This window comes from Pinus tabuliformis, chromosome X, assembly GCF_031772625.1.
Source record: "Pinus tabuliformis cultivar Carrire ecotype Pingquan chromosome X, CPIR1, whole genome shotgun sequence".
Lineage (NCBI taxonomy): Eukaryota > Viridiplantae > Streptophyta > Pinopsida > Pinales > Pinaceae > Pinus > Pinus tabuliformis.
Window position 1 is genome coordinate 681,210,497 of NC_142308.1, and position 23,550 is coordinate 681,234,046.

A 23,550-nucleotide genomic window follows, 5' to 3' on the forward strand; every position below is an offset into this window, starting at 1 on the left:
AGAGAACAGATGATTTGTTGGAAAATTGTAGCCGTGGTCGATATTTTCATTATCAAAAACAAAGGAAGAATAAATTGATTTCTTGCTGTCCAAGTGGGCCCAGTTTGACAGGTCAGCCCCACCTCATGAAGGGGTTTGACCCTTGGTCAAAACCCCTCCAATTGAACGCCTATATATTGACAAAAGGTTCACTCCATTTGAACATCACGTTCTGTTCACACGTGTGAAGGAGGAAGATGATTGTTTTGACCAAGCGAAGTTGACCTTGTGTTCTCTGCATTGTCCAGCATTCACTTGCATTCTTCTGCTGTGGTTTGACCTAATCTCTGTCTGTGGTTGAAGACTGAATATTCCTTTCAGCAATGACCAGCTGTTGACCGAATCTATGAAGATGTTTATGGGTGTTGACCATGTTTTGACTGCAGGTCAAATTCAGAGAGTTGACTGAGCTTTTCTGTGGAGTTTCAGGACAGAATTTTGGCCCTTTGATCAGCTACTGTAGGCCGAAATTCGGCCCTTTGACCAGTCTTGATCTGTGACCTAAATGTTGACTCTCTCTCCTTGGACTTTATATGACTGGGCATTTAATGTGGTCAATGGTTGACCTTTTGACTGGAAATATCTGATGTACAAATTGATTGATTTGAACATTTCTCATAAGGAAAGATTATCGGGTTTTCCCCCTAGAAAATTTTGGTGTTTTTTTGTATCATTGTTTCATTGTGATCTCTGCTCTACTGAATTTAAGTGGTTGAAATTTTATCAAGTGTAACAGCTTGACGATTTGAATGCTCGAAAAAGTTAACTTGTATCATTGGAAATAGTTATCTGGAAGAAAATTGTTCTAGTCAACCTAGCTACTAGAAAATCAACATGGTATCAGAGCTATGGTGGAGGAAAAGAGCATTGAGATCACATCTGAATTGATCATCTCACAAAGAAGAAGTCGTTCTTGTGATCAAAGTTTAGGGCTTAATCTGTCAACAAGACCTAGATTAAGAATCAGATTACTTAGGAGGCACTCATATCTCTGATAACAAGCAAAGAAAGACAAGACAATTGGAGTAAAATTTTGTCTCTTATCTCTGTTGAAGAGGAGCAAAAGATTGTGATTATATCTCTGTGCTAGAGGATCAAAGGTTTGTGGTATACCTTCTGTGGAAGCCAGTGAAACTGTGACATATTTTCTGTGGAAGCCAGCGAATTATCTTTGTGGAAACTAGCGAACTACCTCTATGAAAGCCAATAAAGATCTGTGGTACATCTTCTGTGAACGAGGGACGTATATACTCTTTAAAGAAGACTGAAATCTATGGTATATACCTTTGTGGAGAAGCCCTTGTCAAAACTGAAGTTTCATCCTTTTTTGCAAATCAAAATCTCTTGCAGACCTGATCACGATCTGATCATAATCTAGTAATGAAAAATGTATTGTTTGTCAAGTCTCCGTGTCCAAGACCGAAACTCATTTGAAGAAGGTATTAAGCCAAAAAGGCCTCAATATACTTTAAATCTCAAAACCACAGAAGGCCAAGGAAGGCCTCAGGGCCTGTTGAAGAAAGCCTTGGATGAATAGCCTATTGTGTGTGGTTCCTTTATGAGAATTGTGAATATTGTTGAAAGACTAAAGAAACCAAAGTTACCCAATTCCTTAAAGTGCCAAGCTTACGAAAGAAGCTGCCTCTTGCCTCTGAAATGAGCCACCAATTGTGTAGAGCAAGCATGAAAGAGTTTGAGGCTTGAAGGTACTATACTCAAGAGAAGGTGTTGTTTCAAGGACCAGATCAGATGGACAAAGTTGCATCAGAATCAAAAGGATTCAGGTTGATCATGTCAGAAAAGTCTAGAAGAAAGGACCGAATGTCATCTCAGCCTGTTGTGACATTCAGTCATTGCAGAAGGCCAAATATGACCAAGATAGCTGGGGATTGAAGACAAGCAAAGCCAGTAAGTTAAGGTATGTATCTGCTAAAAAAATCCTTTTGTTTGAGAGAGTTTGTGGAACAAGCATATGTCTTTTGAAGTCCGCTTGCAAAAGTAAGATTGGTGAAGATACTAAATATTTGATCTCAAAAGGGAGTCTCTCTCAAAACCTTATGTGGCATTGACATTACACAGTTGACAAGATTGAAATATTTTTTTCCAACTTGACATATTGCTTGATTGTAAAGGGATTCCATGCACAGCATTCTACAATGCGAGAACTAAGATTGATGACTCCTAGAATCTTTGAAATGAAAACTATACATCATCTTGTTTGAAGTTTTTGATGATCTCTTATCATCATAAGAGGAGCTATGAAGAGTTGTATCATTATATATCAAAGTCTATGTCAATGTCCTGCCTTACAAAATCTATGGTAGACCGAATGTTTTCTTCGAATGATTTCAAAATTATCACTGTTTATTTCAAAAATTTGTGAATGATCATCTAAACCTCTGTAGTTCAGGCCAAGCAATTAAATCAGTTTTTGTCACTCAACAAGATGATTGATACATTGGAGCATGTTTCTGAGCATGTCTGATATTCTATGATAGTGCATAAAATCTAATCTATGAACTATGAAAGACTCCGTTATGGAGGAAGGATTGGTCCATTTCATGAATCTCATAGATCTGAAGGACATTGTTTGAGCATGAGGCATACCTATACAAAGATCAGCAAAGCTGGACGTCTGTGGATCAAGAGGTTTGTAATTCTTGATGATATGGTATCAAAACTTTGATGAAAGGTTGAAAGACTCTTCAATATTAATGAAAAAGTATCCTGGAAGAAACCATTAAAGGACAGATGATAAAGTTCCTCCATGAATAATCTTCAAGGAAATATTGTGATAGGAAGATTGTAACTGCTATTTGACCTGTAAGAGACGATATTTGAAGAATATGATCAGTTTTGAAAGAAGGAAATCACTGTCATAACACCTTTGTTAAAGGAATCTTTATTACAATGGAAAAGAGGTCGAGTCCCTCTTCAAGATCAAAGTCATTTACTGATCTAATATTGTCCCATCATAAGATAAACCTATTGAGGTCAGATATGCCACTGTGAAAGACCTTGCATTTACTAATGGTATGGGTACTTGGATTCATTTCTTGCACATTAAATGAAGACCTAATTTATGTTGCTACAATGAGAAAGTAGAGTTGCTTGGACCAAGGACAACCTGTGGACAAAACAATGATGTGTTTCATCACTAATGTAAAGTCCAAGACAAATCTAGGGTTTTGACATTTATTGAAATTCAAATATTTTAAGACCCTTGTAAGCAGCAAGGCTTGATAAGTAAAATCCTAGGATTGGTTCCATTGAAAGGAGAAACTCTAGGAAGAAATGATATCACGATGATGATGTGGAAAATGTGGATCTGCAAGTTGGATGTAAGAAAGCTAAGATCAAGAGGGAGTCGACATGTTCTCAAAAGATAAATATTTTATATCTCTCTTTCTTGATTATTACTATTGTTGTTATTTTTACTATTAGTCTCTTGTCTTTGTATATCTTGCTTGGTTGTATTTGGTCTTCCTTGGCCTCCTAGTGAGGAGTGTAGGTACTTATTGAAGGCTGTGTGAAATTTCCTTAAATTGCAGCAATTGGAAATTTATTCTTCTAATTGATTAATTATGCAGTTTATTTGCTACGACAAACAACGAATAAATCACACTACAAATTTTCACAATAAAAAATACGTTGCGGAAATAAATTGAAAATTGAGAAAATGATAGCACACACAACATAAAATTGACATCGTTAGTTTCAGACAAATGTCCTGGAAAAAAAAACCAATGTGGGAAAAATAGTGCAACAAATGAACATTTTATTATTATTATGCAACAATGAAATTTTCGAGTACAATATGGATGCCAAACTGACAATCCTCTCCTGAGAAAAATACTAGCAAAATATTAGAGAGAATTTCCTCTCTCAACGAGCAATCTTGGCACAGCCTGCTTTAGAAAACTGGCCCTCCTAGAACCCTTGCGCAGTGCTTGTGCAAACCCTCACACACACAACCTGGATTTGCATCTGAATGCAAAGGAAAGACTTCTCAATGTTCTGCGCTGGTCTCTGCAACTGGCTGGAAGAAACCCCTATTTGAGCCTCCAAAATTGCTTAGAAAATTCTGCCAAATTAATCATGAATTCTCCACCACAAACCCAGAAAATCTAGAAAGGGTTTGGCCTTTATCCAAGCCAAAGTCGAACCCACAAAATGGCGCAAATTCCCCAACTAACTAGCAATTCACCCTGTTATAAGAATTAGCATTTCAGGCCTCAGTATTGCCTGGAAAATTCTGAAATTTTAGCCACGGACTCTTCCCACAAAAACCTAGAAATGGTTTGGCCTGATTTTGACCTCCCAAAATCGACCCTCAAAAGGCATTGTGCAGTCCCCAACAATTCTACACTGTCTGCTGCAAAGATACGGCTAAAAACCCCACCTTTGGTGCTCAGAAAATTTTGCAAATTTATATCTGAGGTCCTTGTCAAAAACCCAGAAAAACCCAGAAATGGTTTGGCCTGGTTTTGACCTTCCAAAATCGACCCCCAAAAGGCCCTACGCCCTCCAAATCTGCTGAAGCACACTGCTTGCCAATACACCAACAAAATCCTTCTCAAACACTCCAGAAAGGTAGAAATCAACTCCACCAATACTTCCCTTATTTCTCCCGGCAAACAATAGCCCTCTAGAAGAATGTTGCAATGGCCACACTAGATACACTACTGTGTCCTCCAGAAATACACACTGCTGGGGCGAACTGAATATAGATGCTGGAAATATCTCTACAAATATCCTCCGAATGATAATGGATGAACCTCTCTAGGGTGGCACTCGAAGTCCCCTGAAGAAAGGGTGAGTTCTTCGCTTGGAAAACTCTTGCTAAACAACAATGACCCGGCTAAATAGCTCGAGCAACAAAATCAAATTCAATAATCCAAGAATGATGAAAAGTGAGGAGTGTTTCCTTCCTTTTATAGATTTCGTAGAGCCTTTTTTCCTCCATTTTCCCTCCTTCGTGGGTCCCTCACTAAGCCATCGATTTTCCCTCATGTAATTCGAACTATTGGCTTAGGAAGTGCTTATTTTCCTTGTGTGAACAAAACCAAAATAACTTATTTCTAACTCCTAAGTCTCCTAATAAAATTGAATGGGCCTCAGCTCCTCCAAAATTGGCCTCAAAATGTAGAAACAAATCACGTTCTAAAATAATTTAGGAAGGGACATTACAGGATGAAGTTTGTTTGCTTCCGAGAGAAGCTTGGAGTGGCTGAATCCTTCTTTGAGAGAGAGAGAGCATTTAATGTATAACATCATGAGAATAAATATCTTTCTCGGGCTTGGCTGAGAAACCATGGTTTATGGTTGGGAAGACTGTCTTGATTACTCCCTTAGGTCACTGAGTTTGTCGAGAAACCTTTATGGTTGGGGAGGTTGGTTATGAGGCTTTGAGTGCTCCCTTAGGTCATTGTATTTGACTGAGAGACCAGTGGTCTTGGTCGGGGACACTGATTTTGAGCACTCTCCCTTGTGTCGTTGTATTTGACTGAAGAGACTGTATGGTCGGGGAGATTGGCTCTTTTGACATCAAGATCAAGATTCCTCCCTTTGACAGTCTTGACCAGAGCTAAATGTTGACTCTCTCTCCTTTGACTTGACTTGATTGGGCATTTAATGTGGTCAATGGTTGAACTTTTGATTGGAATTGTCTGATGTACAAATTGATTGATTTGGAAAGATTATCTGTTTTTCCCCCCTTGTGGGGGTTTGTCCTAAGAAAATTTTGGTGTCTCTTGTATCATTGTGATCTCTGCTCTATTGAATTTAAATGGGTGAAATTTTCTTAAGTGTAACTGCTTGATGATTTGAATGTTCTAAGCAGTTAACTTGTATCATTGGAAGTAGTTATATGGAAGAAAATTGTTCTAGTCTACCTAGCTACTAGAAAATCAACATGATTTTATCCACAATTGATAATGATTGATTTGATCTCAACTCTCCTCCATTTATAGATTTTCAATGGGCTCCAAAATGTGAGGGGTTGTGGGTGCAACACCTAATTTTGGATTTCTTTTAGCCCCAGCCAACCCAACTTTTGCCCAATGTTGCCCCATCATAGGAAGAATTGGGTTTTTACCCCTTTATCAAGACTATAGCCTATGGGGTTGGATAGGCTGTTTCGTCCTCCAGTAGCCCATCAATTTGGAGAGGACATTACACCAATCTCGCTTGAAGCTGTTGTCGTAGGTAAGAATCTTATTCAAAAGGGCCTGCCAAAGCGTGATTTTACATTTGACTAGGCCATGAACTTTTGAAATCTTATCCCTCCACTACCTAACCATCCCTCCATTCAAAGATTCCACCTGAGCACTGCACCCAAGATTAGTAATAAAATCCCTTGAATTTGGATTTTGAGACCAACAAAGAAGATCCCCTTTGTCCTCTTTTAACTAGATGAAGCTCATACATTGCAGGTTGACAAAGTTATGCCATTCTTCTGCTTGAGCCCCAGGTATACCCAAATGTTCCTCACTTTTCTAGCCTTCCCTTCCTACATTTGGGCAGATTATGCTTTAGCATTTGCTAAAGAGAAAATTACCTGCGAGTGGAGGGAATCAACTAAAACATCAAACAACAAAAAACATTTCCAGCTGCGGTCCATAGGTCTTGACCAATACAAACTTTGGAACCGTCCCCTATCCCGCAAGCCATCCACGAACCAATCAAGGGAAAAGAAGAGACCAATGCTTTCCAGACTGTTGATCCACCTTTTGATGACCTCAACATCTTATAACGTTGTTCAATCGAGAGACCTCTTAAGTATTTCGATGACACAAATTTTGCCCCATAGAGCTTCATTGTGCATTAACCACCAAAACGAGTGAGCAGCTAAGGATTGAGAGAAGCTGTGGATATCATTTAACCCCCATCCCCTCTACTTGTTTGGTTTCCCAATGGAAGACACGAAGGGAATGCCATTCCTCTGATGAGTCCCAAACCAAAGGAATCAGAAACTGATCTTTCAAATTTTGGTTAAAATGGCTTTCATGATTGCAATGATAAAAGACCAATACACATAGTAGCCTCCAAATCGATTTCACAATCACCAAAGGACCACCTTGAGAAAGGAGTTTATTCATTGAAGCTGAATTTGGCCTCTATCTTTTTAACCAATCACACCCAATCTCATATTTTTATAAATTCAACTTGAGATGGAAACTTAGGTATTTAAACCCTCATCCAATGAACTTGACAAGAAGGGAAACCACTGTGGCAACTGATTTTGAACCCGCTTCAGAAGATTACTCCCTATGATGCAAGACATAGCCTCATTTAAATAAAGTTCTTCTCAGAGCTTGGATTTTTGGTGTCAAGCCATATTCCAAGATAATCACATCATCCACAAACAACAAATGAGATATGGATTGAACCTTAGAAGCCTTGACACCCCTAATCACATTGTTGGATTTAACATCAACCAACAAGCGATTCAGCCCTTCAACTAATAACAAGAATGAGAAAGGTGATAGATGACATCCTTATCTATGATAGATTGAAGCTTGGAAAAACTGCGAAGAGGTTCTGTTGATCAACACAATGAAAGAAGTTTATTGGGAACACCCCACTATCCAAATGACAACACTAATATTCATTCCTAGTTGAATTATGATGAGACTTAGAAATGTCCAGCTGACTCTATCATAAACCTTCGACAAATTGATCTTTATGACTACAAACGCCCTCTTAGACAACTTGATAGAATAGAGTGCTTCTTGATCTAGAGCTTTTATTTTTACATCATAAATTTTTGTCAATTGTGAAGGAAACCAAATTAATCTTTAGAGATGAACTCACTAAAATCATGTTTGAGCTTTGCTGTAATAATTTTGGCCACCGACTTATAGATAAAATTACAACAATAAATAGGCCTGAAATCTTCAAACTACTTCACATCTGCTTTTTTGGAAAAAGAATTAGATATGTAGAATTAAAAAAGCTCAACATCTTCCTTGACACTTGGGACTCTCAAATAGTCTTAAGAAGATCCTCCTTAATGAGAGCATAGGAAACTAACATAAAACGCAATAGAAAGCCCATCCAACTACTTACTTTTACCTCGCTTGAGAGAGAAAAGAGTACTTTTGACCTCTTCTTTAGAAACCTCCTCTACCAAACTTTGGTTGGCCCCTTTTGAGAAAGAAAGAGGAAAGAGTCTCTATATCTCTAATATCTTGTGAATAGGGCAATCACTCGGCTCTTGAAATAATGCCCTGAAAAACATGATTGCCACTTTTGCTTTCTCCTTGAATGACTTGGCCATCTTTCCATCTTGATCATGGATTTCCTTGATCGATCATAATTAGTCTTGTAGTTAGCATACTTGTGAATTTTTTTGTATTATCATCACCTTCTTGGATTCATATAGCTTGGCTTTTAAGTCTTCATAAAGTCTCTTCTTTAGCCAGTAAATCATGCCTAATCGCCTTGAGACCTCTCAGACTTATCGGATCTTCCTCCAAAAGGAGACTAGACAAAGAACCTTCATAGAGAGATTTCATTTTAGATTCTACCTCCCATAGCTGAACACATTGATTGGCAGAGAACTCTTTACCCAACACTCTTGAAAGAGAATAAATTTTGGCTATGTTATCCGTGAATTGCTTCATAAAGGATTAGGAATCATTGGAAGAAACAAGACTCCAATTTCCTCCACCAAATTTCTAGTCTTGCTCATAAATACACTTTGGGATTAAACGTGAAGGGACACCTTGGAATCATGCTTGCTCTCCATTTCTACTTTCTGCTTTTGCTAGCAAATCATCCCTAAAATCGACTTCTACATGAAACCTTGCACTTCTATCGACCTTTCTATTCCAAGTTTCTTCCAAACCTAGAAATCTACCTATTGTCTTCCCCTTTGCCTCTACATGTTTTCTTTTCGAAACATCAAGGGGAATCCAAGCAGAATTTCCTGAACTTTCTGTTTATAGGGTTCCTTATGGGATCGAAATCAACAAACCGATGCTGTGGGATAAGTCCCAAGGGACACCAATGCTAGTCCTTGCACATATTTTATTCACATCTTCTGTTGAGAGAAATAAGAAAACTAACCACCCACGAGCTAAAATGTAAAAAGAAGGGGAAGAGTCCAAAAAACTATAGCCCAATTCTCCTCCACCCAACCTTTAAGAGCTTGAGTGCACAAACTTACCACTAAACCTCCCCACCACTGACTTTTCCATTGCTTTTGTAATGTTTCCGAAGGAGTAATTGGCCTAAGGGGCATAGTAGCCTGTCAATCCTTGTAGGTTATAGTCCTCGATAAAGGGGAAAACCCCAAAATACCCAATGTTTGGACAAGTTTGGGGCAACTGGAGCAAAAAATCCCAAAGTTGGGGTTTGATGTGAATTTTATTCAATTAATTAAGGAGAAAGTACCCTCAAGGAAATCTATAAATATAAGAGGGTTGGATTCATTTAGATGATCATTGGATTGGATCATTTTGTCTTTGTTCTTTTTTGAGCCCAAGGCTCTGAGGGTTTAAGACCCCTTTCTCTTGGACTAGTTTTGGTGGAGGTGATCCCACCCTACCTATTCTCCTCCCTTCTAATTTTGGTGGTGAAAGATTCCACCCTAATTAGTTTTATTTCCTATTTCTTCTTTGTTCTGGCATAAGGCTTCTGTACAAGGAGCAACAAAATATATTCATGGAAGGGTCTAGGATAAAGAAGATGGAAACATAGTAAAGATGGACACTTTATCTCTAAACAAAGTGAAGTTCTCAAGTTGAGGCGACTTCCATCTGAGGCTAATCATCTAGATTAGATACAATCTCATTGCGACCGAGCCCTTGCTCAACATTCTTGTAGCAAAGAGGAGCTTAATTGAAATAGGGCGAAGCAATTTTGGGGTTAACGCTAGCCTTTCAACTATTTTTTGTGATAAATTTGTGGATAGATAGCCCTCTGTGGTCACCAAATTGATTAAGAGCGTAAGTCCGAGTCTTCTCTAGGCTAAATAGAGACTAGAAACAAGTTGAGTTACCTTGAAGTAATCATTGCAAATCTTGGACGAGTTTTTGAAGGAATAATGAAGTAGTTTAGCGGGGATTCGTGTAGCTAAATATCGCAACTTGAGGAAGGTCTTTGAATTTCTTGAATAGTCCGAGGTTGGGCTGAAGTAGCAACCTGAAGCAATCCGAGGATCCTGGCAAAGGTCGACATTCTTGGAGCAAGTTTGGCACAAATCTTGAGGTAGGCTTGCGAAGTAATTGGAATATGTCCACACCAGGTATTAACATCCTGTAGCAGATATAGTTTGAGGACAGTCATATTTAGTTTACTCACTAGAATCTACAAGAATACTCGTTGTGCTCAGGTGGAATCAAATCATGCTTAGTATATAAGCATTGGTTATTTCTGTGGTACTGGAACTCTTTGTTTATCAAATTGCATTACATGAACAGTGATATGGTTGTTGACAAATGTGTAATGATACTTAGTGTGGATCATATCCTATTGTGCTATTGAATTAGTTGATGGTTTATTTACTGAATGAGTGAAATAAATTTCATTTAAAACCCTAGATACCTGAAACCCTAGGCCAAAACTACCCCAGGATATTACACCTTTAGGCACATATGTAATGTCTAGGTCTTGGCCAACCACCATCTTAACTTTTGCGGCCTTCATTTCACTCCCTTGGACATCATCCCAAGTTTTGGTTGCATATGAACTCCAATATCCTTAGTCGGTCGCTAAATAGGCTATGGAACAGGGCTACCAAGGATTGATTTTAAAGACAAAGGAATTGGATGAAGGGAATGAGCATGGCTTGAGACAGAAGCTTCACCTTCTCGCTGTGACTCCACCTTGCCCACTTGCATAGGATGTGAGCTTACCCCTTCCTAATAATGTCTCCAAGACTCTAGCGATGTCCCCCAATCTTACATGTAATGGACAATGGACCATGGAGTTGGATTTGAAGGAAAGAAAAAAGCGATTGTGTGGGCCGAGCTGTCAGGCTTAGAATCTATAGTGCCCATCTACTTTGCTACCATATCTGCTATGGACCTAAAACCCTATCTTATTCTAACTATTGACCAATTCTGGCCACTGTCTCCAAGAGGATGGGTGACTTCTTACTAGCTGACAAAGGCCAATTGTAATATCCTCTCTAAATTGATGGGTTGATGGAGGACGAAATAGCCTATTTGACCCCGTAGGCTATAGTCTTGTTAAAAGGGTAAGAACCCAAATTTTCCAATATTGGGGCAACATTGTGCTAAAGTTGGGCTAACTGGGGCCAAAAAACCCAAAATTGGGGGTTGCATATTTGGGGGCCCATGGAGTGATCTATAAATAGAGGAGTTGGAATCATCATGTCAAATTGGATCAAATATAATTGTTTTCTTGAGCTATGGCTTTGAGGGTTTTAAGACCCATTTTCCCCTACTAATTTCGGTGGTGAAAGATTCCACCCTAGTTAGTAAAACTCTCTTTAATTTTCTATTATGGTCTAGAAAATCGTAGGATTTATCAATCTGAGGAAACAACAAAACTTGTGGCATTTCTAGGATAGAAAATTTGTGGCTCTTCTAAGGAGAAATTCGTGGCTTTCTGAAGGAAAACCCGTGGCTCTTATGAGGCGAAATTTGTGGCTATCCTGAGTTAATTTGCTGGCTTTCTGAGGTAATTTGGGGCATCTTGAGGCAACCTGCAAACATTCGCAAGGGTCGCAGGAACGACATAGGGCCGTCAGACTGGCCACAGGGCTGAAATCTGCTCACAATATAACAAGATCGATCACTTTCCTGAGGCAGTGTCCAGTAATTCCCCCTGAAGTAGCTCGGTCACTCTTGAGACAAAGTCTTGTAATTTTTGAGGCAACTTGGTAATTTCCGAGAGAAAACGTTTGGTGGATTTTAGACCACTTTTGAAGCAAGATCCGATGATTTTTCCTGAGGCATTTCGTAAGACTCTATGGTAGACACTAACTAGTGATAGTTTCTCTAAATATGATATAATACTATTTTTACTTGATTGTTGTCAAATACTTAGTACAGTGGGTAGTAAGCCCTAGAGCAGTGTGATTTTCATTTGTTATTGAATCTTATATTTGTTTTAAGGAAAGGATTTTATTGTTTATGTCTACTATTGTTTGCTAATGGGAACCCTAGCCAAAAGTAAAACCCTAAATTGCCCTAAGACATTACAATGGTATCAAAGATGTGCATCCTACTAGCTGGGACTACTTGAGCCTTGTATGCTTCTTGAAGATATAAGCAACGTTACGTTCAGGAAAAAGAAAACTACAAACAATCCAACCATGAGGGAGCAAGAAGAACCCATGGGAATTTTGGCGGAGAAATAAGCAAGGGACAACAACAAATAATTTATGGGCAACAGGAAATAGACAGAGTGTTAGCTCGAGGACAACAATAATTAGGCCAATTGATTAACCACCTCATAGGGAATACTAACATTGCTTGTAACAATTCTAACAAACTAAATGAATGAAACAAGGCTTGTACTGAAGGCAACAACAACCATAATCCTAAACCCACTAGGCACACCAACATGAGGAAAGTCAATGGGAAAATTCATAGATCGCTACTTCCCTAGTTTTTAAATAATTAGGCGACAACAAATCAAGGGGAAACTGATTTGAAGAGAGCCTTTGATGAATACCTTTAGGAGTATCCAACCCCCAGAGAGAATAAACGGGCCGCCTTATCCTTCCAAGAATTCTGCAACATCAAACACAGGAAGAAACCGAGGGGACTCCAAAAATTTTGATTTGATGTGCAAGGTAAGTAAATTATCTCTCCCTTCTTTTGATGGATCATCTAAATGTTCAACAAGAGCTTGGGTACAAAAATTCGACATCTACTTCCTACTCAATCCTATGACAGAAGCAAACACTATCCAATTCGTTACTCTACCCTTGGAAGGGGAAGCCCATGAATGGTGTTATCATGGACTGGTTACATTGGGACATGCAAATATCACATCTTATGTAGACTTTAAGCAGAGATTGGTAGATTGATTTAATAAAAAAAATTTGGATATACACTTCAGAGAATTGCACAACTCAAACAAATAGGATCACCAGAAGAATATATCACAAAATTTGAACGAATCGTAGTCATGGTGACAAACATATCTAAAGAAAGACTAATTATGCTTTTCACCGAGGGATTATCCGAGCCCCTATAAGTCTGGGTTAAGGCGTTCGATCCCACAACCCTACAAGATGCCTTAAAGAAAACTCGAGATATGGGAAATGCATCAACCAAATCTAAGTTCCTGTCCAAGCCTTTCATCCCTTAGAAGGATAAGGAGAAGAAACCCTTTCAACATGACCGAACCAAAAGGGATAGATTGGATGATGAGACCCGAAGTGAATTGAGACATAAGGAATTTTGTTTCACTTGTAAGGAACCACGGGAGCAAGGACATCTTTGTTTAGGCAAAGAAAAAATCCACTACATTGAAGTAGTCTTCGACAGATTAGGGAATGGTTTTCATGGAAAGTTCTTAAGGATGACGTACTTGTGAAAATTTAGAATCCCCGAATCACCATTGCAACAATTGATTACGTTCCTCCTATTTGTTAATTACTTGAACACATTATTTATTGTTTCCTACAGTAAACACCTAAACTAATACATTGCAGCCTTCACGATTTAAATAAAATGCAGAAACAAGAAACTGAGTAAGAAAGAAATACACACCACATCTACAGTTATTTTTGGACAAATGTCCCCGGAAAAAACCAGTGTGGGAAAACTAGTGCAACAGTTGAGGGTTTTATTATTAAGCCCTAGTAATTTCTGAATACAATCTCTGGATGCCTTCATGGCTATCCAGTACAAGGAATATCGCTGACAGAGAGATGAGTGAGATTACCTCACACTATCACCGAAAAGCCTGGTTGATCTAGTCACTGAATGACTAGCCCTTGGCTGCCTCTGCGCTGCTTCTGCGCAGTCACTGCATCAGCCCAGCGTCACATTGTCTGGGGTCTGTGTCACTCCTGCCGGTTGATCGATTTGCCTATGAGATTCTAACTTTTGCTCTCCCGGTCTCACACCCTGGCTTCCAGCTACAGAAATTGATCCCTCCTGCAAATTTCAGATCTCCTCAAGGCTCTGCATTGCCTCTGTGTGGTCATGCGTCAACCTCTTCTGGATTTGCGCTGCCTCTCCCAATCTCTCTCTGCCTCCTCTGCTGAGTATTCCTGGATCAGGAGAAATCTCCAACCAGAACTATCCCTGCCCCTCACTGCAAAAGCTCACTTCGAATTTCTCACCGGTAGCTGCTCCGCTTCAGAAATTTGGTCTTCTGAACTTTACTTAATGTGTGTTCTCCAAGTGCCCATCGATGTCCTTATAATCCTCCAGTTGAGAACCAACGACCCAGATTAGATCCTAATCAATGGCTCAGATCATTTGGACTCAATCTCCGTCTTCTTCTAGAAGTTTCACCCACAATTTAGATTAATACCCATTAATTATTTTAATTTCCTAAGTTTAGACTTAGGGACCCATTAAAAATAATTAATTATTTTAATAAAACTGTCTCCGGGTGGAATTTCCAAAACGATTTTTGGGTATTGGAGAATGCATGTGTCTAAGCCTCCCTGCAAATTTTGAGACTTAGAGCACATCCAATGCTACCAGAAATCAACACTCCCTCTCAGCGAGGAATGTGCTCTAGTAATGCAACCTGTTGAAGCATCACTCTGACTCTGAAACATCTCCCTTTTGCACTGCTCATGTTTGACGTCATTGCCCACCAACTATTGCACAAACGCTACATCTATACTGTTGCTGACCTTGCATTGCCAACACTTCATCTGTACTGCAACTCCCTCTCAAATTCTGCATCCGTGCTGCTGCTGGCACTGCCACTGCCAACACTGCAACCTTCTCCAACTGCTACTGCTACTGCATCAACAACGGAAAAGCATCCCAAATTACTGAACAAGTGTTCAGTATGATACATCTCGTTGCTGGAGTCCGACTGCTGCTATTCTCTACGCTGATCCTCTGAAGCCTCTGCGTTGTTGCTGACCTATGCTCTGTGCCAACTGCATTGCTTCCAACTCTGTTATGAGCTGCTTAGTCTTTGGCGCTCCTAGCCACTGCAACTGTTACTCCGACACTCCTCTGCATCAACTGACCCAGTCCATCCTGTTACTACTGATTTGGGCTGTCGTAGCAAGGAATTGATTAAAGAGGTGGGCTCCTCAAGGATCCTGCCCATCTACAATTCTTTTGAACTACAACTCTAAATCAACCCACCTCCCTCCTGGAGGTATCTCGATTGTCATGGCAAACTCCTCCTCCTCAATCTTCGCGGGGGCAACCTTCAGATCATGCTTCTCATCTATGTCCTTCTTCTTGAGAGGACACTGTGTTGCGTAGTGACTGAATTCACCACACTTGAAGCATTTAATCTTCGAGACATCTTTCTTCCTCTTTCGCTGCTCCTATTGCCCCTTAGATGCAAGGGCTGCATTCTCAACCTCCTCCTTGGGCTTTGACCCACTGCTGCTGCTTCGTCAAATTTACACTTGACCAAGTCTCTCCTCATCTCCTCTTGCTTAAGACTTGCCCACATTCCTTCCCAGTCCAGCAAGTCTCCCTGCTCAGGATGCTCTGGACAAATACTTGCCACTCATGTGAAACTGAGTTGAGGGTCAGTCTTACCATCTCGGAAAACTGAGGTGTAGACCCCACAACTGCTAGCTCATCTCGGGTCTCCTGAAGCTTTGCAAGGAACAAATCAATGTGTTCCCCCTTCTGCATCTACGTGGACCTCATCTTCTGCTCTAAGTACATCTTCTGTTGCTTGGAAGATCCTTGATACAACGTCAAGAATGCATCCCACGTCTCTTTGGCAATCCCTCTGCCAGCGATGTGACAGGCCACATGATCCTTCACTCCGTCGAGGATCATTCTCTTTGTCTTCGCCATTTCTCCCTTGTACTTCTTGAGCGGATCTGGATCCGCGGGTATAACTACCACACTGTCACCGTAGGTCTTGAGAAAATTTTCATCCAGAAGGCATGACATCCTTGCCTTCTAGATCACATAGTTGGATGCACTATCCAACCGATCCTGATATCTCAACCCATTGGTTGCCATCTCTGCCAATCGAAAAATTTGAATGACCTCCTCTCTCCTGTTGTTGCTCAGCAAATGAGAATTCAAATTCCCTGGCTTGGAATTCTCTGAGGAAGAAATTCCCTCAAGTGTCTCTTTTTCCTTCTGACGTCTTTCTGCCCGACAACTGCCTGCAGAAGACTGTGTCATACTAGAAACCCCTCTTCGCTGAACCTATTGTTGCGCTACTCCCTCTACTGCCTGACAAATTTCGATCTGGAAATCCTTAAAGAGATTTACCACGAAAATCTTGCAATCCCTCTGGGGATTCAATTTGCTGCCTATGCAACACTTCGACTTCCCTTCTTCCTTCAACGATGGGCTCTTCCAACACAACTCTCTTGTTTCACCTGCAGCTCTGATACCATGTGAAAATTCAGAATCCCCGAATCACTACTGCAACAACTGATTATCTCCTATTTGTTAGTTACTTGAACAAATTATTTATTGTTTCCTACAGTAAACGCTGAAACTAATACATTGCAACCTTCACCATTTAAATAAAATGCGGAAACAAGAAACTGAACAAGAAATAAATACACAACACATCTACACAATTATTTTTGGATGAGTGTCCCTGGAAAAACCCAGTGTGGGAAAACCGGTGCAACAATTGAGGGTTTTATTAGTAAGCAATAGTAATTTCTGAATACAATCTCTGGATGCCTTCCTGGCTATCCAGTATAGAGAATATCACTGACAAAGAGATGAGTGAGATTACCTCACACTATCACTAGAAATCCTGGCTGATCCAGTCACTGAATGACTAGCCCCTGGTTGCCTCTGCACTGCTTTTGTGCAGTCACTACGTCAACCCACCGTCACACTTTCTGGGGTTGCATCACTCCTCCCGGCTGATCGATTTGCCTCTGAGATTCTGACTTCTGCTCTCTTGATCTCACACCCCGGCTTCCAGCGAAAGAAATCGATCCCTCCAACAAATTTCGGATCTACTCAAGGCTTTGCGCTACCTTTGCGTGACCCTGTGTCAACCTCTTATGGCTTTGCGCTGCCTCTCACGGATTTGTCTCTGCCTCCTCTGCTGAGTATTCCCGGATCAGGAGAAGTCTCCAACTAGAACTATCTCTGCCCCTCACTGCAAAAGCTTACTTCGAATTTCTCATCGGCAGCGGCTCTACTTCAGAAATTCGATCTTTTGAACTTTACTTAATGTGTGTTCTCTAAGTGCCCATCAATGTCCTTCTTATAATCCTCCAGTATAGCGGGTGGTAAGCCCAAGAGCAGTGTGATTTTCATCTGTTATTGAATTTTATATTCATTTTCATGAAAGGATTTTACTGTTTATGTCTTCGGTTGTTTGTTAATGGGAACCCTAGCAAGAAATAAAACCCTAAATTGCCCTATGACACTATACCAGTTGACATCTGACAACCCTCCCACGAGATCTGACAGGGAAAAAGGACTGGTGACTAATAAGAGATAATCTCCCTGCCTGCTGAAACTCCATTACTGCAGATTGCCTCTAATGCTAATGCAACCTCCTTTTGATCACACAGAAGCCGCTGGTATCCATCCGCAACAAACTAACCCTAGCCTGGGCTCAGATTTATCAAAACTACTCCAAAGCAAACAAATTTACTAAACTTGTTCTGATCAAGGATTAAAAGTGACCATTTTCAACCTAAACCTATAGAAACTAAAAATTCAAGTTCTGAGAGTTCTTAATGCAGATCTGCAGGGAGAAATGTATGTTGAATTTTGAGTTGATTATGGGAAAGCTGTCAAATGCTAAAATCCTCAGATTGTTTTTACATTGATTTCATGCGCATACCATCCATAAAATCATATCAAGAAACAGAAGCAAAACCTGGTAGAAAACTGAGAAGCTTTCTCCATCTTCAACGGGCTTGATTCATCCCATTCTGGCAAGAATTGCATTATACAACAAAATGAGTGGCACAGTTGGCACCTTGTGAACTTATGATTCAAGAATTTTTAGCAGAAAATAATACTAGAGTTGAACTGTTCTTGTTTAGACCTAATGTTAGGAGGAAACAAAAATGTAAAAATGTCCACACTGCACAGAAATACTGCAATGCTTTTATGGATTACCATATCAAGGCCAAAAATCATTGGACTTGGGCTAGGCAATATATCTCAAAAAACTTAAAGTGCTGATTCAACTCATAACTCAGCACAAAACCTGGCAATAGGTCAACTTATTACAAAATCAGGGAACATAAAGTCGGCAAAATTTTGCAAAACTTAACAAAACAAAACTTGACAAACTTACTTACTAGAACTGAGTCTGACTGATTTTGACCGGGAGTTTTGATTCTGCTCACCATCTTGTAGAGTGAGGTTAACTTGGAGTTCTTGCAGAGTTACGAAGCTTCCTGTTCCACGATTTTAATTAATAAAACAAATATGTTAGGATTGAATGGACACATTATAATCTCCCAATCAAATTTGGCTACTTAATTACGCACTTTGTTCACTTACAGAAATTGAAAATTTGATATTTAATTGGCTGAAATTGGTGGTTCTGTAATTGACAGTTAATTTTGCACCGAAGAATTGAAATGGTCAGTGCATATTTGTTTGCCAATTTACAATGGACATGTACAGATATTTTAAAAAGAAAGATCAGTTTTTTCTCTTAATAACAAATAGGATTGTCCCTTCTTTCACAAAATATTCGGATTGAGCCAATACCTGCGAGAGAGAAGGTGCATGACTGAAGTTGAAAAATCGACACATGTTAGTAAAAATGCTTGGCCTATTTACATATAGGCTATGTTGCATGAAATTGGGGGTGATAAAGTTTCTAAAACAGGTAGAGGTTGCAAAAACGACAATTTCACAATCTCAGGAAATGGGGAAATACAGGTATTAAAATAATATAAAAAATTACGAAGATATAGAAGAAATTACAAAAAAAATTATAGCCAATTAATATGAGTAGAAAATATACTCATAGATTGCAGAAAACCAAAATGCAGTGAGAAATACCCAAGACAACTGGAGTACAATAGGGTTTAGCCCATATATAAAAAAGATACAACCTGTCAAGATTATCAAGCTCCATATCATCTTAAATCTAATAGCTGATAATGTGTATGATCTATTTATATAAAAATATGCTTGGAAAACCCTAGAGTAAAATAAGTTTGTTTTTATAACTAAAATCTGCTAATGCAATAAATTACTGATATTAGAGCTTAGGCTTTTTTTGTTGTTGCTATTTTCTACTGGTAAGGGTTGTGGTACCTATTGTGTACCATATGGTTACCTTTTTGTTTGCTACCTCTGAAATCTTTCAGAGCATGAAATACGTATCTTCCATTGAGTTTCTTGCATCATAAAGTATGAGCTTGGCCCATGAAAGCTCCCAAAACGAATGCATAATATATTCATATTTCCAACATATGGGATCAGTAACATTCATGAGGTCCATTCTCGCCCTTTTTTCTTTGATTGCAAGATCATGAAAAGGGACAACCAAGTTAAGATAGCCCTTTGTGAGCTAGGTTGACTATCTACAACACTTCTTCCACAAAAGGTTCAAAATTGCAATCTTGTACTATGAGTTTTCTATAATATATGTAATAATGGTTTTATTATTTAAGCAAAGATTGACCTTAATGATTGTTAGAAAATCATCAAGGCAGAAATCTTTTCTTATCATTGATAATTACTTGTGATATTCTTGTAATCTTATTATCTTCTTTATGTCTGGTTTAAGTTCTTTCATCAAGCAACTATCGAAACAAAAGCATGAAGATCAATGACACAAGATGTTGGCTCTCAGCCAGGCAAAACTCCTTTCAAGGGGAAAACCCAGTCTAACTCTTCTTCAATAGTAGAATCATGTCAAATGAGACAACCAAGACCTTTTGACCAAGACAAAGACTCTCCCCCATCTACCAAGTCAGCCTCCCATGATGACAAGTCAAACTTTAGTCAAATCTTCTATAGTCAATATTAATCAGCTCTTCAACATGAGTCAACAAGGGTTTGGGTCCTCTCTTCAATCCTGAAACTCGGCCTGCACCTTCGGCCCTGCAATTACCTCAGTCTCCAACTCTTCTTCAATAGTAGAATCATGTCAAATGAGACAACCAAGACCTTTTGACCAAGACAAAGACTGTCCCCCATCCACCAAGTCAGCCTCCCATGATGACAAGTCAAACTTTAGTCAAATCTTCTATTGTCAATATTAATCAGCTCTTCAACATGAGTCAACAAGGGTTTTGGCCCTCTCTTCAATCCTGAAACTCGGCCTGCACCTTCGGCCCTGCAATTACCTCAGTCTCCTCGCACGTGTGGCAGAATAAGACAAATTTCAGACTTCCTCTCCTTTGTTAGAGTTCTTGTCTTCTTCGCTAGGCTTCTTGAATTTGGATAGGCACTTCTGTTTGTACTTCACACTTTCTTCTTCTCTCAAAAATTGCAGATCGAATAATGGATGAATGAATCACACAATAGGTCGAATCCATTGCTATTTATAGTTGTTTGAAGCTCTTCTATTAGGCCGACATGACAGGCTTGAGGCCGACTTGATGACGGAGGAGTAGATGACCTAATTACATTAAAATAATTATATTTCTTTGATATAGAATGCCCAATAAGGGTCTAGACGATAATGACAAGGACATAGACTCATGACTCAACCCTAAATGCCTTCAATGGAGGCTTTGACCTAGAAATAAAATAAATAATGCATGAAACCCATGCTAATAAATAAATTTTCTTGTATACTAATTTTCTTTTTCTTTCTTTTGACAAATATATTACATCATAAATACAATTATGAAGATCGATACTAGTTACATTTCTCAACACTCCCTCTTAATAGGTACAAGGATGAACTCAAATTGACATGTTCTAAGAAGAGTATCAGCATACACAATGCTAGGGATACCATAACTGCCAAGGCGATTTCAGCATTCAGGAGGAAATTCAATCATATGGGTCTGTGTTTTTTTGTACCCTATTGGGTGTTACTGGAACTGATGACAAAGTTCATGTGGTCAATGTGTGGTTTTTCTTTTCCATAGCTGGTTTGATATTCAAGAGGCGCAATGTGTTGGGATGTTAAAGCTAAATGACACAGTGTTTGTCTACTACAATCATTGGTTGTGGGTCAGGCCGTTGAAGAAACCAACTGATGTTGAGGTTATTTGCTTGGATGAGATTGACCCTACTTCTGAATGGTTGATGGAGATTCAGAGTCCTAATTTGGAGGATTCTCCTGGTTGATTAGATGGGGAAGCTGACACAAGAGCAGGAGGCATCAGAGGATGTTCCAGACCAACTATTGCAGGAAGAGCAGAGGCAGGTTCTGGCCCTGGTGCCCCCCACTAGATGTTTGACCCTGGCCACATGACCTTCAACTGCTAGAGGATGTCCTATCGATGCACATAAAAGTGGTCAAGAGCATTGTTAGTATCATAGTAGATAGTAGAAACATATATATTTGACAGTTTTGTTTGGACTCTTCAATTTTGACTCAGCAACTACCCACAATAATGTATGAACATTGTACATGATTGGACATTTTTTTACATCTTTTATATGTATCTTATTTTCATACTAGTATGGAAATGTGATTATTTAATGTTATTTTAAGTTTATATTTTAATTTAATTGAATTTTTTAATCCATTTCTTAATGTTTGCCACTTTTTTGCTGAGTTGGCAGAGTTTTTCAAGAGTCCGAATCCATTAAAACTGCTAACAATAACTGTTTACTTTTGCCCTTTATGCTTAGTTGCAGGCAGTTTGTAATAAAAAATTATTTCTCCCTTGCTCCTTCCTGCTCTTTCTGCCACCTCAATGCCATATTGTTCAATTTCTTTTTCGATCCACTGGATATATATATATATATATATATATGCACAAAACTTAGCTTATGGCCTCTCACGTCTTAAGACAAAATTGAACGTAGTTTATGGCCTCTCACGTCTTAAGACAAAATTGAACTTAGTTTATGACCTCTCACGTCTTAAGACAAAATCGGGTTATTAGCTTAAATGTTAAATCACCTGCTGAAAGGCAGTTGAACCCTTGCAAGGTTCCACCATCACCAAGCTGAATATTGTCTTAACTTCTTAATAGCCCAGTTTTTGAATGGCAGATAATAACTGATCTGGATTTCTTCTGCCGGCCACAACAGTCACATGCGTCCTGTGATCACCATCAACCCAGGCAGACTTATTCTTAACGACTAGATCTCTTTTTATGAATACAAAATGCTCTTTACTGTTGTCAAAAATAAAATCTGTAACCAAGAGTTTTTTTACTTCAACACTGGAATCACAGGATCCTAGTCTTGGTAATTAAAAACTAATAACATAGGCATTCAAACTAAAACGTCTCACGAAACTGATCTAGGGCAACAAGAATAGTAGTTGTTGAATAGCTTTGTGAGTATCCTCTCAGTTTGTGGACTCAAAACAATATATCAATCATTGAACTTGATCTTCTGTTTGTGAGCTCTCCAAATTAGGCCTCCTCATTCAACAGATCACTGGCTGAAATTATGTCATTATCCACTTTTATGCATGACCATTTTTCTGTCTTCAAGTTATTGCTTGTGCTTGTAGGAAGCAATCTTCTTGCAAATAGATATATTGCAAATGAATGATTTATTTTAATGGTTCTCATGTTTCTGAAGTTTAACTGTTAACGAAGGCGAGACTTTTCTTAGGCAACTAATTGCTATTTATTGACTTGTGACCTTGCCTGAAAATTGTGAAACTTTAAAAAGTGTGTAGCAGTGAAGTAGTTTGCATTGCAAATATCTCTTCCATGCATATATAATTTCAACTAAACTTCTATGATTTCCTCCATGAATTGCAGGGATCTCTTACAGATGGGACAGTTTTTGACTCAAGCTTTGAGAGGGGTGATCCAATAGAATTTGAACTTGGTAGTGGCCAAGTAATTAAAGGTTAGATCTTGGTGTTTATACCATTAACCACTATTAGATCTCTCTCTCTCTCTCTCTCTCTCTATATATATATATATGTTTTTAATGATTAGGAAAAGTTCTTGGAGTTATTTGAAATTGAGATTTATTTTTAAGACTGGTTCAAATCAAATTTTTAACTAGCTATTAGTGTGTGTAAAGTATTGTAAGTATGTGTGTGAGGGTAGGACCCTAACAGAAATAACCTTTGTAATAGGAGTCAATCAAAAAAGGCAAGAGAAGAGAGGTACAACAAAAGTAAATTGATTTTCATCTGGCAGAGAAGTTCTTGGAGTTATTTGAAATTGAGATTTATTTTTAAGACTGGTTCAAATCAAATTTTTAACTAGCTATTAGTGTGCATAAAGTATTGTAAGTATGTGTGTGAGGGTAGGACCCTAACAGAAATAACCTTTGTAATAGGAGTCAACCAAAAAAGGCAAGA

At 39.0% G+C, this 23,550-nt stretch overlaps 1 protein-coding gene across 1 annotated transcript in view; it reads left to right on the forward strand.

The window, feature by feature from the left end:
- Positions 1-23,550, forward strand: part of LOC149141813 (FK506-binding protein 2-like) — a 107,156-nt gene that overhangs the window by 51,486 nt on the left and 32,120 nt on the right. The window contains exon 4 of the mRNA XM_089446363.1: positions 22,997-23,087. Coding sequence (XP_089302489.1) covers positions 22,997-23,087 — 91 coding nt within the window. The remainder of the gene's footprint in view (positions 1-22,996; positions 23,088-23,550) is intronic.